This window comes from Cadophora gregata (assembly GCF_030347475.1).
Source record: "Cadophora gregata isolate MNR1 chromosome Unknown scaffold_13, whole genome shotgun sequence".
Taxonomy (NCBI): domain Eukaryota; kingdom Fungi; phylum Ascomycota; class Leotiomycetes; order Helotiales; family Ploettnerulaceae; genus Cadophora; species Cadophora gregata.
Window position 1 is genome coordinate 232,910 of NW_026695936.1, and position 17,750 is coordinate 250,659.

At 46.2% G+C, this 17,750-nt stretch overlaps 7 protein-coding genes across 8 annotated transcripts; 4 read left to right on the forward strand and 3 right to left on the reverse strand.

Annotated features, from left to right (window-relative positions):
- Nucleotides 1-3,569: 3,569 nt before the first annotated feature.
- ONS95_003563 (uncharacterized protein) lies at nt 3,570-3,809 on the forward strand (the record flags this gene model as incomplete). Its single annotated transcript, XM_058496877.1, has 1 exon — nt 3,570-3,809. One exon carries the CDS (start codon nt 3,570-3,572, stop codon nt 3,807-3,809), a length of 240 nt encoding a protein of 79 aa, XP_058352819.1.
- Nucleotides 3,810-3,932: 123 nt separating this feature from the next.
- On the forward strand, nt 3,933-4,722 carry ONS95_003564 (uncharacterized protein; the record flags this gene model as incomplete). Its single annotated transcript, XM_058496878.1, has 2 exons — nt 3,933-3,981; nt 4,094-4,722. 2 exons carry the CDS (start codon nt 3,933-3,935, stop codon nt 4,720-4,722), a joined length of 678 nt encoding a protein of 225 aa, XP_058352820.1.
- A 251-nt stretch (nt 4,723-4,973) lies between these two features.
- Nucleotides 4,974-6,957, reverse strand: ONS95_003565 (uncharacterized protein; the record flags this gene model as incomplete). Its single annotated transcript, XM_058496879.1, has 4 exons — nt 4,974-5,150; nt 5,240-5,421; nt 5,487-6,543; nt 6,631-6,957. The coding sequence occupies 4 exons, from the start codon at nt 6,955-6,957 to the stop codon at nt 4,974-4,976; spliced, it is 1,743 nt and encodes a 580-aa protein (XP_058352821.1).
- A 472-nt stretch (nt 6,958-7,429) lies between these two features.
- On the reverse strand, nt 7,430-9,447 carry ONS95_003566 (uncharacterized protein; the record flags this gene model as incomplete). Its single annotated transcript, XM_058496880.1, has 7 exons — nt 7,430-7,526; nt 7,577-7,784; nt 7,838-7,993; nt 8,044-8,702; nt 8,761-9,018; nt 9,084-9,217; nt 9,274-9,447. 7 exons carry the CDS (start codon nt 9,445-9,447, stop codon nt 7,430-7,432), a joined length of 1,686 nt encoding a protein of 561 aa, XP_058352822.1.
- Nucleotides 9,448-10,594: 1,147 nt separating this feature from the next.
- On the forward strand, nt 10,595-13,171 carry ONS95_003567 (uncharacterized protein). Of its 2 annotated transcripts, XM_058496881.1 has the most exons (9): nt 10,595-11,303; nt 11,358-11,451; nt 11,517-11,641; nt 11,693-11,951; nt 12,004-12,264; nt 12,328-12,428; nt 12,481-12,546; nt 12,601-12,841; nt 12,900-13,171. In XM_058496881.1, the coding sequence occupies exons 1-9, from the start codon at nt 10,921-10,923 to the stop codon at nt 13,101-13,103; spliced, it is 1,734 nt and encodes a 577-aa protein (XP_058352823.1). In that variant the 5' UTR covers nt 10,595-10,920; the 3' UTR covers nt 13,104-13,171. The 2 variants fall into 2 exon arrangements, with proteins under 2 accessions (XP_058352823.1, XP_058352824.1); XM_058496882.1 differs by lacking the exon at nt 10,595-11,303 and having other exon boundaries at nt 11,429-11,641.
- Nucleotides 13,172-14,801, reverse strand: ONS95_003568 (uncharacterized protein). Its single transcript, XM_058496883.1, has 3 exons — nt 14,308-14,801; nt 13,967-14,213; nt 13,172-13,911 (listed from the first exon to the last, which is right to left on the reverse strand). The coding sequence occupies exons 1-3, from the start codon at nt 14,575-14,577 to the stop codon at nt 13,325-13,327; spliced, it is 1,104 nt and encodes a 367-aa protein (XP_058352825.1). The 5' UTR covers nt 14,578-14,801; the 3' UTR covers nt 13,172-13,324.
- A 1,402-nt stretch (nt 14,802-16,203) lies between these two features.
- On the forward strand, nt 16,204-17,562 carry ONS95_003569 (uncharacterized protein; the record flags this gene model as incomplete). Its single annotated transcript, XM_058496884.1, has 6 exons — nt 16,204-16,284; nt 16,339-16,494; nt 16,563-16,732; nt 16,792-17,030; nt 17,086-17,399; nt 17,512-17,562. 6 exons carry the CDS (start codon nt 16,204-16,206, stop codon nt 17,560-17,562), a joined length of 1,011 nt encoding a protein of 336 aa, XP_058352826.1.
- Between the last annotated feature and the right edge of the window lie 188 nt (nt 17,563-17,750).

A 17,750-nucleotide genomic window follows, 5' to 3' on the forward strand; every position in this document is an offset into this window, starting at 1 on the left:
AAGTTAAGAGTAAACAAAGATAAATCTATAGAAAGTTAGTGTTAAAAACAAGTAAGAATACTTATATTACTTAATATAAAAAAGCTCTAGCTTATTTAGGTTAATAGAGTTATTATCACTTACTCTTATATTTTAACACTTAAATTAATACTTATCTCTTATTTCAACCTGACGTTTGAAACTAATAAAAAGAGGTTACTAGCGTATAAAATTACTATAGGTAATAGTAGTTCTTTAGGGATCACCTTTCTTTAATCCATAAGTAGCTAAATACTTTTCCGCAGATTATATACTACTATTTATATAGTAAACCTTTAAATAATAGCTAGTATAACGCTATATCTCTTTACTAGTAGCTTTATTATAGTATCTTTTATTAATATTCTTACTTAGTATATACTGAAATATCTATACTTAGCGTTTAGTTCTATATACTAAAAGCTTTTAAGGACTAAGAGGCTTAAAAAGTGCTTTATAGGTTATTAAGTCTAAATTAATAAGAATTAAAGGTGTAATATTAGCTTTTATAAGTAACGGAGCGAAATTAAGATATACTTAATAATTTCTATATCTCCTAAGAGTTAAAGAGCCTCTAGAGTAGTTATTAGTATTATTTATAAGTCGATATTAAGTTAAGAGAGGTATTTTAATAGTTTTAAAGATAAAGTTTCCTTATAAAAATCACGTTAAGAGTAACTTAACTTTAACCCTTTTTTTCTTAATAACTACTTAGTAGAAAATAACAAATAATACGTTAAATAAAAGATCTACGTTATAGCTTAAATTTAATATTATTTTTATATATTTATACTAAAGATTCATAAAGTTTAATACTTAGATATCTAACTTTCCCTTAAAGGTTATTAAAAGAGGTAGTATAGTACTACTTATATAAGGCTTAGCGGGAACTATACTAAAACAGAGTTAAACGACCTTATTCTGTTAGAAATCTAACTAACTAACAGCTGTTTTAAGTCGCTTAAACAAACGCTAGTCTGTTTAGGGTTAGCGTAAACGAACGGCCGTTTGTTCCCGTTTTGCTAAGAACGAGAAAACTATCAACTACATTGGCTGCAACTACTTCTGCTACTCTGCGTCAAAGCCTGACGTGCTGTAGAGGTGGGGGTTCAATATGAGATGTTACCTGCTTAAGCCACGATACCTGTGATCGACGCGCTAAGCCGAACTTGATACAGCTGTCACTGATCTTTAGGTATGTGGCTGCAGCTGGGCTTTAAGATCTAAGGCTAGACCTCCGCTCAGAGACATCTGCACCCAGTACGCGTCATTGCTATTTCTGGCCATACAGGAAATGGCAATGGTACAACTTGAGATGCTCATATCATAGGTGAATTATTTATTCCCATGATATCATTGTTGTCTTCGGCGGCGCAACAATGTGATTATCTTTTATTTAAGTTCAACGCAAGGCTCGGCAGCAGATGCAGAAGAGGCTCAACACACTGAGGTGGCGGAAGGAATGGATAATGGGCGGTAGCACAATCATGCAGCCGCGTTGCTGCCTACCATAGCTGTGGACAGATTTTGACGGCTTGAACAGTGGTAACTGCCACCGCTTTCGTTGAGTCTCCCACGTTGATCCTAACAAATCTGTCTGTGTCACAGATGCGATCAGCAAACAACTTAAGGGTATCAGTCGCCTCGGAGGCTCATCTGCGGAACTGCTCGGGTAGCTTTTGGGGATCTGTATTAATTTAGACAACTTTGACTTGGTAGTAGAATTAGCAGGACCGACGGGAAGATTAAAGGTTGAAGGTACTCCTGCGAAAATGAAAACAATCAAGATAACAACTGCCTCGTCCTCCCTCTTTGTTGATAGCGTCAGGCAATAAGCGTAAGTTCTTGCCGGAAACATAGCATAAAGTCACCCATAAGGTCAGAAGAATGAAACCAGTAGTGACTAGAGATAGCAATGTAAGAAATTACAACTGAGATGAAATGGCACACAGTCTATTTGGTTATGCCCGAAAGACTTGACTCGCGAGGCTTGATGCCGTGCACAGACTGCATATGGTTTTTGAGATGCTTTAAGTACTCGAGACCTAGCCGCTGGTTGTTATACGTAGGGTAATGACACTCTTTCTTGGCTCGTGGATGTTTCATTTTAAGGTAACTGCATTTAATATGGCCTTACAATCTTTGCAGGCTGGCAAAACATCTCTGTTCTTTGTAGCTCCACGACTTGTCTCTGATATAGATCAGGCACTGCATCGTGCTGCAGACAGGGAAAAGATAGCAGCCGGAGGTCTGACTTCAGAAGACTCTTCTTTGCAATAAGGGTTGTAAAGGCAAGGCAATAGGAAGTCGGTAGCGCAAGGCGACTTCGCTATGGCTGCACAGAGGCTGAATCAGCTCGATAGTCTTAATGCAGTAGCTGACAATATCCTAGATAGTGACATCCGTCACACGAGTGCAGATAAGGTCAACAAGCTGCGTCCTTTAAGGGTGCTGAACCACGACTTCAACATACTCTCCATACTTCCATCCGCGAAGCTACCCCTTGATATCTTCTTTTAAGCGGCGGCAGAAGTCGTCTTCGCGGTGCGGCATTCGGGTTGTCGTGCCGCTCAATGAGGTCTTGCTAATACCCAGCATACTCTTAAGTTTCCGTCGATGAAGCTCGACACGTCGATGGAGTTCTCGCACCGAGAAATTTCGCAGTTGTAGCTCGATAGGACGTGCCGTGCTGGAAGCCACGAGGGTTACGGTCTTTGTCTGCTCCGGCAGGGAGTGATCCTGACGACACTGTCATTGTGGAGAGTGACGGGTGTAGAGCAGTGGGAGGAGACTGTGGTTGGCTGCAACTGAGCGCCTGGGTCGGATGAGGACATATAAGTATTCGAGCGGCAGAGGATTCGAAGGGCAGTGGATTTGAAGGTCGGAGAGGGGACCGCCATGGCTGCGATGTCTCTTGTGGATGAGGCGGATGAGGTGGATGGTGAGAGAGGGTTAAAAGACATCGTCCTCAGGTGGGTGCTTGGAGCTAGTTGCCCTGGGCCGACGATCTGCCGAAACTTGACTGCTGGGTCGTCCAGACGTGATGGATGTCAACAACAGCGCCTCAAGTAATAATCGATGTGCACGACGACAATTGATTTTCCCCTCATTCTGTGATCTCCTCCAGATCATTGGAATATACCTTTCTTTTTCTGGGCTGATGATGAAGCGGCCAGAGCCTCAAGCAGGGTCATCTCATAGTACGCTTCGCTCACCGTGGCCATATTCCCACATAGCATTGTTGACTTGACAAGTCACTGAGAGGCGTCAATCTCGACCACGATATCATTCGAGGAGCCTCAGGATCTTCTGACTCCTCCTACGCAATAAGTCGATTTTATCGTATAGATCACCTGCACGCTTCTGCAATATTTCTCCACTTTTTACTGACTTCGGCTCGTTCCATGCGAAAACTTACTTCAACCAAACACCTGCATGCCTCATCCCAGACCCCCGCACCACCTATAATATCACCTTATATTCCACCACTCTGCGCTTATCACAACATTGTGCATACTTGAATCAACGTTTCCCTCCAGAAATTTATTAAAATGGCGTTAGAAGAAGCCTGCACCTCACTTGCTTCCTCGATCCAAAAATGGGGCAAGAAATTCACCCGCGAGACGAATGCCGAGATGGTGGATTTGATCACTAATATACATGAGATTGAGGGGAATGATTATTCGGGTGTCAGTGTGGAGAAGGGCATCACGTATGGGGAGGAGGAGAGGCAGAGGTTGGATGTGAGTGAAGCAATGTTCTCAATCAAAGTGGGAACTCGATTTGGCTAGGTCAGAGGCGGAGGGGATTTGATATGAGTTAGATGCTGATATAAATGGAATACAGATTTACTACCCAAAAGGTGCAACACCTGAGAGTAAACCCCCGTTGTGGTTTTCTTTCACGGTGGGGGAATGGTATTTGGGGATACAGACGTGACGCCGACTTTCCACTCGAACATTGGTAATCTACCCTCGTCTCCTATTTTCCAGAAGTTTTCCATCTGAGCTGGGTTTGTTTTCGAATCCCGGAAAGTATATTGGAGAAAGAAACAGCTCTCTGATACCCTCCCCAGGCAATTTCTTCGCCAACAACTCCACCATCCTCATCAGCGCAACCTACCGCCTCCTTCCAGAAGCCTCTCACCCCTCCGGCGCAATAGACGCCTCTCTCGCCATCTCCTGGGCTATCTCAAATAGTCCCAAATATGGCGGCTGTCCGGCTACATCTCTAACAATCATAGGACATTCCGCGGGAGGTAGTTGTATCGGCACCGCGCTATGGGGAGGCTACTTAGCTGAAGACCCAAGTCTAAGTCTGAAAGAGGACAAGAGCGGGCCTCAGAAAGAAGAGTGGGACCAAATAATCAACAACTCGACATTCATCTTCCTTTCCGCCGGTCTCTGGTACGACGTCGATAATCCGCCGACAAGCATCAATATGCCTAAGTATCACCGCACAAAGGATAAAGCGAGAATCAGGAGGGAGATGCCTGTTGCGCTTTTTAGGGAAGCAGCTTTGAAGGCAAAGGCGGGGGATGAAGTGGGATGGAAGGGCCCGAAAATGAAGTTCTTTTTGGGGGAATGGGAGTTTGATGAGATTGTGAAGGGGACGGAGGGGTGTGAGGCGGCGTGGGAGGAGGTTTTTGGTAAAGAAGAGGGGGATGGAGATGAGACCGAGAATGGGTTGAGGGATTGGATGTAGAGATGGTGTGGGGTGAGAATCATGTTAGTTATGTGTATGGGATTGGGACGGAGGGGAGTTGGATCGGTGAGAGATTGTTGGAGATTGTGAAGGGTGAGATCAAGGACAAAGAATGACTTTCGTTCCCCTCGCGAATCCCTATCCCCAACAGCTGGGAGTTCCCCCAGAATTATTGGATGTTGTACAAGTACAAGTAGTACAAAAACAGAGGTTTTGGTCTTGTATATATCGTACAGGCTTCCGTGCCAAGCTTACTTCTGCCATTTCCATACCCGGCCATGAAATACCGGCGTATCAAAGATCTTGCCAGGATTCATGAGCCAGTGCGGGTCGAGAGCTTGCTTGATACTTTTCATTACACCGAGGGTCTCAGGTCCGACTTCTTGAAGGAGTTCGTGTTTTTTGAAGAGGCCGATGGAATGTTCACCCTGTAATCACGCATCAGTTAGCCCATCTGCAATATTTGGAAAGTAATAGGTGAGGAATTCAAGAATCGTTGAAAATGGTGGAATCGTACAGTGGATGTGCCCTCCATCTCAAGGGCTTTAGTGATCATGTTTTTGACATGGTCATCGACGGCAGCCGTCTCCTCGGCGTCTTCGCGGTGATACATTATGGCTTCGTGGAAGTTTCCATCGCCGAGATGGCCGACGACTGATGAGAAGAGGCCGAGTTCTTCCCGGCCTTTTCTTGATTCCTCTGTTTTCGATCAGCAAACTATCTTCCCTCGTGGTGTCAGAACTATTCAGATGCGAGTGTCATACCAATGATATCAGCCAGTCTTGACACTGGCACAGCAATATCCGTTGTCCATAGCTGTGTACCCTCCGGCCTAGCAGCCAGTAAGCTCCATAAAGCCTGCTTTCTACCCGACCAAATAAGATCCTGCTCTTTGTGATCTTTGGCGAATTGAAATCCACCTCCATTATGTGCCTTTGATATCGATTGGACTTCCTTGATATTGTCGGCAATACTTCCTTTCGTACCTGAGAACTTGAAGAATAGCGTTGGTGCCTCTTTCCAGGTTTTTGGTGCTGTGTGACCTCCTGCATTCAAAACTTCCATCATTTTCTCATCGAGAAACTCCATTGCCGCCACTGGAACGCCCGCTCGCATCACTGCAGTCGCGGTGGCTGCCGCATCCCTGACTGTTGGAAACGCCACCACAGCAACATTGAACTCTTTCGGCACCGCTGCGAGCTTCAAAGTGACTTCCGTGACCAGCCCAAGCGTACCTTCTGACCCCACAAAGATACCGTTGAGGTTATACCCGGCAGCCGATTTTCTCGGTCTACCCCTCGTCTTTATAACCTGCCCATCAGCAAGAACAACGGTCATATTCAGCACCCAGTCCTTCATAGTTCCGTACCTCACAGCATTAGTCCCGCTACAGTTCGTACCTATCATTCCCCCGATTTTGGCACTCGGACTGGGATCCACTGGAAAGAAAAGTCCACTCTTTGCGATCTCCTTGTTGAGGTGAACCCACCCAACAGCTGGCTGTACAACGACATCCATATCATCTTCGTGGAAAGCAAAGATTTTATCCATGTGCATGAAGTCTACACTGATGCCTCCATGTGGCGCGGAGAAGTTGCCTTCGAGTGAACTACCGCCTGAGAAGCCTGTTATGGGGACTTTATACTGATGACATATCTTGGCGAGGGTTGAGACTTCAGCTGTGGATTTGGGGTACGCGACAGCAATGGGAAGAGTATCGATATTAGAAGGCGACCATTCAGACTCGCCGTGGTGTTTTAGATCTGAGGGTTCCATGCTGATACTTTCTGCGCCGAGAGCTGCTTCGATTTCTTGGACGGCCTGTCACGTGGTCAATCTCGATTCCTCTTTTCCATGTAATTGAATGTCTCCAAAAAAAGAGAGTACAGGAGACGGCGTAAGAGATACCTTCATCATATCTTTTACACTCCCATACTTTGGAGGTCTGAACTTATCATCTCTGGCATAGTCGATGTTCAGCTGTTGAGCTTTCTGATACGCCCGTCCCGTCACCCACGCCAGGCCAAGGCCGCCACCGAAAGCCAGGGCTGTGAGTGGCGTCCATGCTGGGGACGACGAGGATTTACTTGAAGATTTTGGTGATGATGGCTTGTATGGTTTTGATTCGAATGTGCTGTTCCATCGTTTTGATTTTGATGCTGGGGTTGGGGAGAGAAATTCTACGCGTTTTGAAACTATGCCCCGCAACGAACGTGCTTTTGTTGAGAGGGACATCGTCTCAAATCTCGGTGGGAGAGGATAGTGATTGATTCATACACTCATCTTCTGGATATGAACATAGTATACTGGACGAAGAGCGGGAAATTCGAGAGGGCATGAGGTGCTGATGTTCCACTTTAGTTGATCGGGGCTCGGGAGACTGGATAACCCGATAATGCCCCGTCACGTGTGATATTACTCCTAATAGATTGTCGGAATAAACATTCTGCAGTGATGAGGAAGCCGATAATTAGTGATTTATTCGGAGGTTATAGATTGGCTGTATGCGCTTTTCGGAACGAAAAGTCTCAGGTAGTGTTGACGTTGCCTTGAAAAGACCCTCCGGCGGGTTCGCTTAGCAGTTGCATTTCCTCTATTCAAACTTCACCTCTCCCGCCGTCATCCTAATTTGTGGCTTGTGGTCGGTACATTTGTTATTAAATCTAGAATATCTGAAGAGTGGTCTTGCCATCGTCTTCAAACGTTATTATTTTACAGAACCTCTACTTCTTGCGATTGACTGGTAAATCAGCGTCGCTGCCGCCAAAATAACCGCAATTGCAGCCGCGAGAGTGATAATCCATCTACAAATATTAGCATATTGTAATTCTATCGCAAAACAGAATGAACTTACGCAGGCTGCATGGCATCCACAAGGATATCTAGAACATCGCCCAGGTTCGACGATGAGAAACCATCAAGTGACCTGCTTGTTCCCGATAACAGTCTCTCTATACTGGATGAAGACATCTCCGGTAGTTGGGCTTTCAGCCATGATGTAGCCAAATTGGTGAAGATTGCTGTGGAAATTGACATGGAGAAAGCAATTCCCCCAACTTGAGCTAGAGAATTAATGAGCAACGAGATCATGACAGAGCAGAGCGGACTTTCTTACAGATGATCACGAAGCTCATTGCCTCCTGTTTTTGATCCTTGCGAATGTATGGTCCGACCAGAGTATATGGAATCTGCATATAAGTTCCCATTCCTGCGCCTATCAAGGCTTCGGAAATGTAAATTAAAGCCGGTGATGACTGAACATGAAGACCAACTGCGGCAGGTTAGTAAAAGTGAAGGTTATACCGACTGACGAAAACTTACCCATATAAACAAAGCCTGGCAGTGCAATCAGGGTTCCCACAAAGGGCCACCATTCCAGATGACCAATCTTGGGCATCAGATATCCAGAGAATGGCATTACAGCAGACATCGCAATAATCATAGGTAGCAGTCTGAGTGCCGCATCCAATGCAGAATCTCCCCTTGTGAATTGGAAATATAGGGAGATGAAGTTCGCTGGTACGAAAGCTGCGATGCTACTCGCTGAACCGATTATGAAAACCAGTAAGACTTGCCGGTTGAAAATCATATTGACAGGAAATATCCGATCTTCTGGCGTCGTTCTGAAGCAAAACAATTGCTGTGATGAGAATAATGCTAAGAATGTGACTGCCAAGGAGCACATCCCGATCATCAAGGGGCTACCCCATGGAAAGCGAGTCCCAACAGAGTTGATGCTGGTAAACAACGTGATGATTGTACAAATGCTCAAACCTGCCCCTAGGGAATCGAAGTTCTGTAGTCGTGCATGTAGAGCTGTTTTGGATTTTGACGGCAAGCTTGGAAGGAGGTAGATATAGACTGGAGAGAAAGCGCCACAGACAAGCAGGTTGATGTAAAACGCCCATCGCCATGAGTCTCTACCTAGTACACCCCCAAAGAGTGGACCGATGACTCGACCGATGCTCCAGAAAAGTCCGCTATGTACATATGTGAGCAAAATCAAAGTGGTAAATTGCAGAACGAATCTTCACCTACATGACTCCCAAGTACACAGGTTTTTCTTTCTCGGTTGTCAGAGACGTCAAGAATGTCATGATTCCGGTATACACTCCAATACCTCCCACTCCTGCAAGGACTCGTCCAATGATCAATGCATCCATATTCCATGCTGCACCGCAAAGGGCTGAGCCGAGCATGAAGATTCCGAGAAAACCTAGATACAGAATTTTGGCGTTGAAAAGACTGTAAATCTTGCCAATGGGAAGAGTAAGTGATAGGGAACCCAGCCCAAAACTTGAAAGTGTCAGGAGCTTCGTTCTTCGGTATGACATGAAGATATTGAAAGAGACGGATCTCACCCAACAAAAACCCAGGGCAACTTGGACGCTTCGCCAAGCTCGCTTACGATGACTGGAATGAGGATTGTTGTGATGCTTTTATCCAAGCAGTAGAAGAACATCGCAGATGCCACTCCAGCGACTATGAGTACCCACTATCTACCATTAACCTTCAACTCTAGTACCGTAAGATTGTTCGAATTATACTTACAGACCAACCACGTATCCTGTCTTCCTCCTCATCGTCAACTTCAGGAATACATCCGTCATCGTATCCATTATCTTTCTTGATGACAGTACTTTCAACACTGTCTCTACAGCGCTCTAGGTCAAGGCAAGACTTCTCATCCTCTGCGAGTCGCGCGTATTTCGTGGCTGATATCATTACTGTTCGTTTTTTTGCTGCGAGATCTTGTCCAGACAAGAAAATCAACACAATGACGGCGTACAAAGTCTCTACATTTTCGATGCCAGACTCCCTGTATTAAATGAGAGTCGACCCATCATCTGGAAGAGACTAGTGTTTACGAGTTTCAGCTTTCGGTAGGTTTCGTCGCATCTTGGAGAACCAGGGTTGAGGATCCCAAACATCTCGCGAAAGTCTGTCTGTACTCATGCGCTGAACCGAATTCGCCACGATACTTCGGGGTCAACCTGGGGCAGATAGAGTTTATGGGACCAAAACCATGAACTTAGGCTTGAATAAACCTCTGTTAAGGGGTTTTATGATCGTCCAGCAAATTGGCCAGGGCTAGTGTGAACTTTTAATTTCGGAGCTGCCGACCGATGCTAGATTTACTTTATATTAGAATAGAAGTCCTCTCCATCGGGTGTAAGGATGGATCAGCACTCTGGATTGCTGTTTCTTACTCCAGTAATTGAATCAACAATGCTGGGTGCATTTGTCGCATGGGCGGATGTTTGGGACTGACATCCGCGCCACCAGTTTGTTCCACGATAGAAGCTTTCTGCACGTGTGCTCGAAGAGGCAAAGTCACCACTTGGGTTTGTCTGGAATCCTCTAGGGGGTGTGAATGTCCAAGGTAGCGCTTCTAGCCACGCTTCTGGAAATCTGGAACAATTCCGGCGCCTCCCTCAAGCATATGCGACACCCAAACCTTAAATTCAGCTCTCTTGGGATGGGCGGAGCTATCCACCGCTGTCTTTCCGAACAAACATATTTTGTTTTTGGATTATGATTGGTCTGATCTCGTTTAGTACCATATTAGAGTTCGATCAGAACCGGGCCGCATGACAAACCCTGACTCGCCCGTGCATGTTGTTTCCTTTTCGCAACCCATGTCACGGGGGAGAAATGTTAGTATGCTCGCCTTGGGATACAACATGATAAACGGAGTGTTGGGGAGTCTTGCTTGACGTTTCATTCTGCTAGATCAGACGCAGGCTGAATTGCTGCGTGGATAGCCCATGGAGTTTTTGATATTCGCTTAGCTGCAAGCTTCTGGGTGGCAACGAATACGTGGAGTGAGTACCTACAGTTGAGGTGGGGGGCAGAAGCAGTGGATTTTTACAAGCGGTGTATGGACCGGCTGAGTTCCATCACGCATGACAGCCCCCCGCGCCACATGTAGTGCACACCTTGCATCTACAGTTTCTTTTGATCAGAGATTTAACCGCTGCACCCAGGATGTTCAGATCACGTGGGCCAGTAGAGCTTCAGCCATATCAACCCGGCGCCCACTCTAGTTGATCAAATAAACTTTACAACATATCACTATGATTGAAACTTCCTAGCATATCTTTAGAAGATCAGCCACCAGAGAATAGACTCAGTCTCGACTCCTACTAGAGCTGTACATAAGTTTGCAAAAGAAAGAAGGCTGAAAAAAGGGAAGAGATGGCGATCCAGCGTGATGAATATAAGGACGAGAGTCAAACGTTACTTCGACAAGATGAAGTGTCATACATGACTTTCTCAGGACAGAGATCTGATACCAATTCAAACGATACAATCTCGCAACTTGACAACGAGATTCAAGCATCCTCCTCGACAGTGATGCCAATCATGGGGATCGAGAACTTCGATGTCTTTCATCAAACTGACTTGAATGCCCGTTCGACTCCTGGAGGGCCTAATAAATGCACACCGAAAGATGAAAAGTTGCCAAACGTCGGTGTTGCTACAGATTCCAGCAATCTTCCATCTAAGGACGAGCATGAAAGAGTAAGCGCTCAGCTTTCTGCTGCAGAAAGGCGGCTCCTCTGGAAGATTGATATTAGGTAAGCCACCCTATGTCGCATTACTCTCAGAAAACTAACTGAATTACACTTTAGACTAGTTCCGCTTCTCATCATATGCTATTTTCTCCAGTACCTCGACAAAGGCTCGATCGGGTTCGCGTCCATCCTTGGGATCATACCCGACTTGGTATGTGCTCTGTGTGGATATCCTACAACACAAGCGCAGGCAACAATGGCTGATGTGCTCCTCAGAATTTACACGATCAACAATACTCATGGGCGAATTCTATATTCTTCTTTGGCTATTTATTCTTCTCCTACCCGACGTCAGTCATGATCGTCAAGTTCCCTGTGGGAAAATATGTTTCGGTTACAGTGTAAGTCCACCTGGTCCTGCGAATGACCAAAGTCTAACTGATCTCTCATAGCATGTCTTGGGCTGTGATTCTCATGCTCCACGCTGCATGTACGAATGGGGCTGGTCTCATGGCTGTACGATTCTTCCTCGGCGTTGGCGAAGCAACTGTTGTTCCCGCCTTTGCAATCTTGATCGGTATATTCTACAAGAGAGAAGAGCAACCTTTCAGGCAGTGTGCATTCTTCATTGGTGATGGCATCGCTGGCATTACTGGTGGACTTATTGCCTATGGGATCGCCCACATTGATGGCAAAGTCGCGGTGTGGCGAGTGAGTATTGCCCAGCTAAAGACTCCCGAGAAGCAGACTGACGCAAGTTCAGTGCCTGTTTCTGATATACGGTGCTGCGACGATATTCTTTGGCGGCATTCTGTATTTCGCACTACCATCGCATCCATCTACAGCATATTTCCTCACAGAAGAGGAACAGAAATTGGCAGTACAAAGAGTGCAGGGAAATGGAAGCAGGAAGACCAGAAAATACAAGAAGAACCAAGTCATCGAGGCTCTTAAAGATCCACAAGCATGGCTGCTTACTATGAACACTTTCTGCGTCAATGTTGCCACGGGTGGTCTTTCCAGTGTATGTCATTTCAGTCCGTCCTGGCGAAGTGGCGATGACGGGCAATCTGACCAAGACGCGTAGTTCGGAAACATCATCATCAAAGGCTTTGGATTTGATCTATTCTCAACGCTTCTATTGCAAATACCATTTGGAGTGTCGCAGATAATCTTCGTTTCTATCGGGTTAGTACTTTTTCCATACTGGATTTATTGCCGTCCACTGACAAAATTGTAGTGCCTACCCTGGCTCCTTTGTCAAGAACGCAAGACTGTTTGCAATGATGTTCTTCATGGCAGTCAGGTAAGAAATGAACACCATCGTAAAGATTCTAAGGCTTGGATTAATGTCGAACAGTATCACGGGAACGTTAATGATGTTCCTGATTCCCGCTGAACATCGAGCTGCCCGTGTCGCAGGAGCGTGCCTCACTTCAGCATTCTCAGCAAATCTGCCAATGGCTACATCCATGGTGACATCGAATATCACTGGATTCACCAAGAAAGCAACGGTGATGTCCATGGTATTCGTTGCCTATTGTGTTGGCAGAATTGTTGGGCCCCATTTCTTCCTCGATAGCGAGTCTCCTAGATACCAGGCAAGTTTTCCTGCTTTGTCTTCGTGATCTTCAAGACAATGGACTAACAGATGACCAGACGGGGATGAGAACTATTATTTCCGTTTTCTCTATTGCGGGGGCGATTGCAATCGTCTTGCGGATCTATCTCATGAGGGAAAATGCTCGGCGAGACAAGGCAATGGAGAACTCGTCTGATGCAAGGATTCATTTACGGGACGATTTGGACGAAAGCATGGATATCACGGACAGAGAAGATATGTTCTTTAGATACCTAATGTGAGTTGTTCAAAGAGGGTATCAGAGCGGAGGGCCGATGCAGAGTGGGAGCAATAAATAGGAGTTAAAAGAGTTCATTATTTTTCTGTCTTCGAATTCACTATGAATTGATGTACTTGCTGTCGACTAATACCCGAGGGTGTATGAAGGACTTTTACAACAATTCCGAGCTTCGTGAGTGACTTCCACTCCGTCATCAACTTCTAACCAAGACATGGGAAGTACCTAAAAGACAAACTGATGATCTGCATCACTGTTTACAGTAATCGGAGAAGTAGAATCCAAATGAAGTCTGCAGGCTGCAAGCTCCTCCTCACCAGCGCATTGCTTCTTTTTAGTGTCCCAAATACAATTATTTTCCAAGCTTCTGACATCGCAAGGGACTTCAAGCAGAGTCAAGGGGACACAGGATTGGTCGTCGGCTGTGGTGAAAGTGGCACCAAGCATCTCAGTAGGGCAAGTTGGTCCAACTCCCCGGTCTTTGCCACTTAGACAATACTTGCCACAGGGCCATTTGGTGATGGTGAATAGACCAGCTTGCGAGAAGTGCGCTGTCTTGGTGATGTGAGATCCATCCTTGGCATTGTTCAGCCATTGCTTGCTGTGCTGACCACCGTTTGCGGTGCCGTGGATGTCTTTGATGTAGAATGGCTGTCCAGGGTTTATGTCGGTACTGGCTGAGCAGTACTCGTTTGTGCATAACTTGAACTTTCCGAATTGTTGGGCTCGACTTTCTTCAGAGGCAGTATAGAAGCCAGCCGAGTTGTAACCGAAACGATGTCCATTCTCCAAAGTGAAAGTGTAGCACTTCCCTGATTTCAAGTCAGCAGATACTCCTTGGAAAACTTCCGTGATGATGTTTCTTACCTGACTGGACACCCGAAGAACACTTCAATGCCTCGCACACACCGTTAGATGCTCGGTATGTGCCTGAAGGACAAGTGCATTGCCCATTGATCAATGTTTCTGCTCCAGGACAAGTAGCAACCGGTTTGTACACTCCAGTGCACTCATCGTATGTTTTGCCGATTGGGCAACACCTGTATCCAGTACCTTTACTGCCAAGAAGTTCTTGACTGGGATCGCAGCAGTCGAATGCAGTGAACTCGCTACCCTAAAGATCTTTTAGCACCTACATCAATGAAGTGAAGGAATCTCTCGTCCATGGTACTACTTCTACAAACTCTTCTACGAATTGGATAACATACGAGAAGCTTTTGGCCTGGCCGGCAACAGGCTACCCAGTGCTTGTGGTCCGCGAAGGTGAACTGTTTGGTGTCATCTGTACATTTGAAAGCGATCTCAAAGTCAGAGCCTGGATATGCTTTCAGTGTAATCTCGGTAGCACCATCGGAGACCCTTTGATCTGGTTCTATTTCGGCGACTTGAACATTCTCTTGAAGGTCCGGACGGAAAGCCGCAAGTGTCTGGCTTCCGTGTAGAGCAGAAGAGACAAGTATAATGTTTAAAAGCTTCATAATCTCAAGGATGTAGTTCTAGAGTGGGTAAATTCGAGTGCTGGTGAGCAAATTTCAAGAAGAGAGATTATGGCGAAGAAATTTGTGGGATGTTGTTTGGCGGACGTTTATGTCGTGACCATCAGGTCAGTTGCATTTGCCCAAAGTAGTTGACGGATCGACACGGCTTCACATGTGACTGAGCATACTTGAGATCCTCGTACAAGCAGATATTAAAGCAGCTATGCATCAATAAAACTCATGCATGATTTAGAAATGGTTCCGATCCCGAGAGAGATGGCTGCCCGGGGCACTTGTGGTGACTTCCAATTTGGACCGTTCGCATAAATCATTTTCAACCTCAAGCAAGATGCAGCTTGGGTCTATTGCGGTACTACTTGCAGACATGGTTCAAAGACACAGATTAATGACTTCACCAGAGGTGCCGAGCACCAATTGCTCCAAGTCTCGGCAATGTTTTTCTGAACGTGCCCATCTATCGATTAACCCACGAGATATAGACTGAGCGCAGATATCCGAAAAACTCTCATAACCATATCTAGGAACTCACATGGCAGTGTAAACCAGCTTTCAAGTAGATCCTATGGCTACGAGAATTGTGTGAATCTTGTCTTTGAACCGTCACCAATCTCCTCGAGAGCTTCGTTGTAAATCCTTAGCCGTTCAGACGGCGACGGATGCTTGCAGATACGAGCACTGTCAAGGTTGTTTATCATTTGAGAATCGCTGGGTTTGGCGATCTTGGGCTGTGTTGTTTGGGAGGTGAGCCAGGGCGTCTGATATTGCAAAGCATGTCTCCCAAGGGGTAAATATGGACTCAACACGGCTCGGGTCAGTTCGTGCGGGAACGCAAGTACATCAAGGGTTTGAGAGGCATTATGTGGCTGGCTGTATCTTTGGCTAGCTGAAAAGAACCCGAACAGCCTTTCTAGTTCTGGTCTGGTTGCCCGTTTGTGGACTGTCGCTTGAGACATCTTGAACAAGAATACCCCGCATACAAACAGTGCCAGGCCCCCTTTTCATTCTCGCTTAGCTAGCGTATCGCGTCTTAATGCCTCCACAGGACCTCCACAACAGTGTCGCACAACACGTCAGCTCGTATGCAACTCAATCACCCGGCGGCGCTTCATTTGCTGATAGAAGGCGCCTGCAAGAGAAACTGATACGCCGCCAAGTCCGGAACGATCCGAACATCATCGCGGGCCATATAGTGTTATCACATGCATTGGATCGCGCTTTGGTTTACGGAGACCTATCAAGGACCCTTGGTGCTGTCGGAGCATGCAAGCATTGCTGTCTCTGCTGACTGCTCCGTCGAGTAGCAGCTAGCAAAGATCCGATATCATGAGCTCCTCTATGGCTGGCTGAACACGCACACAACATTTCGGAGACACGGGAAGACGGAAGCGGCGTCGGATTAGGGAGATTTAGGTCGAGAATAACAAGCCTGGGATTCGGAAATGCCACCGAATGGCAGTAGAGCTTACAAGATGCTTCGGCCATACTTCTTGCATGGTGGGAGCTGTTGCGAAGGTCTCTGTAGAAGGAGTCTCCACCGGCGCAAGATCGACTCAGTCACTGATATAGCAGGCAAAAAGTTATCAAAGATATAGAAACTCCCTCGCTATGTCCACTATTCCATGCGTCAAGTCGGTTCTACAGAAGACATTCATTGCAGGCTGTCAATTCAATAACGGCAGGAGCTATGTAAGTCGTGAAAACCCTCCCGCGATAAAGGCAATCGCGTTTGACATTTAGCAGCGCATCTTCTATCAAACTCCGGATGGAAGTATCCACGCTTTCACGACTGACAACTATGGAGCCAAATGGGATGGTGGAAACGCCTATGTGATGGTCCCACCCGGAAGGGCCAAGATGGAGACTCCAATGGCTACTGTGATGTTCGCCTGGAACAAAGTGCGTTTGTCACCAGCCAACTGGCAATATGTTCAGCATTGGGAAAGCTCGTTGACAATCTAGCGTAGCAAGCATGCTCACGGACCTTTTACGTTGGCAAGAATAACGAAGTACGAGTGTTCGGTGTGACTGGTGGGAGACTCCACGATGGACGAATCAATGGCGGAAATTTTATTGCTTCTGGGCACAGTCGTATCGGTGCAGTCGCATGGGTAGAAGGGAATACTCCTTATATCAGGTATGTCTTCCACTACCAAAGTCGACATCCAATGCTCTGACCATTAATGCTTTCTTCAGAATCTATTTCCAGGCACCAGATGATCATATTCAGGAAATATGTTTCGATGGAAACTCGAGCGAGCAGTATAATACCGGTCATTCGTTTCCGACGCCTCTTCAAGGAACAGCTCTTGCGTTCTTGTGTCAACCACGGTCAGCTCGAGATCCAGGTTCAAAGGGTATCATCATTCGAGGCTTCTATCAGCACACTGATCTTCGGATCATGGAGATTGTCTGGGATGGAAAGTGGCATCCAGGTAAGCGAAGCTATCAGCAAGGCCTGACTACGGAGATAAATCTTAACCAATATAGGCAATTTCATAAATGGAGATACTCCCGTGGAGAAGCAGACTCATATTACTGCCTCCATTAGCAGTGGAAAGCCCATTGGGCAAATTTGTGTGTATTGGACAAACAGCTGTGGAGGCTTCCACTCCGTCACGGAGTGTATCTGTCGGGATGGAGAGTGGCAAGGACCGAAGTTGATTTCAGTTTGCTGCTCATCCAGTAGCTCAAGGCTTCTGTGCTGCGCCCACATTCCCGACAACTCGACTCAGACCTGTGTTCGGCTCTTTTTCATGGGCTGCAACGGTCTGATAAATGACGCTAGGCGCGAGAACGGGCACGTAAGTAGATTTCAGAATTCAAGACTGTCTCTCCAATTCATGCCTTTGATATTCTCAAATCACCTGGAAAAATCACTCAATTGAAGACCTGTACTGATTCTTCTCTTATTAGTGGGGCTGGGGAGGAAAGTATGGTGGTCAGTGCCAATGGTTGCCATTCTAGGATTCTCATGGGAACCGACGCTCTCTTTGTTGCTCTTCACTTGGCTTTCCAGGATTCAACCTCTTTGTACAGTTCCATGATATTAATGAGGATCACATTAAACATCAAATTTTCGCAGCCCCGTTTGACAACGCATCAGAAAGGACATCTGAGACACTCGTGCCCCTCCCACTCTTTCTTCTACTCAA

Bases quoted from the DNA above. Each gene is read 5' to 3' on its own strand.
- ONS95_003568 (XM_058496883.1), bottom strand. From the start codon at position 14,577: ATGAAGCTTTTAAACATTATACTTGTCTCTTCTGCTCTACACGGAAGC. The intron at 14,214-14,307 runs GTATGTTATCCA...AAAGATCTTTAG, and splicing joins GGCCAGGCCAAAAGCTTCTC to GGTAGCGAGTTCACTGCATT. The intron at 13,912-13,966 runs GTAAGAAACATC...ACTTGAAATCAG, and splicing joins TTCTTCGGGTGTCCAGTCAG to GGAAGTGCTACACTTTCACT.
- ONS95_003567 (XM_058496881.1), top strand. From the start codon at position 10,921: ATGGCGATCCAGCGTGATGAATATAAGGACGAGAGTCAAACGTTACTT. The intron at 11,642-11,692 runs GTAAGTCCACCT...GATCTCTCATAG, and splicing joins AAATATGTTTCGGTTACAGT to CATGTCTTGGGCTGTGATTC. The intron at 12,429-12,480 runs GTTAGTACTTTT...ACAAAATTGTAG, and splicing joins ATAATCTTCGTTTCTATCGG to TGCCTACCCTGGCTCCTTTG.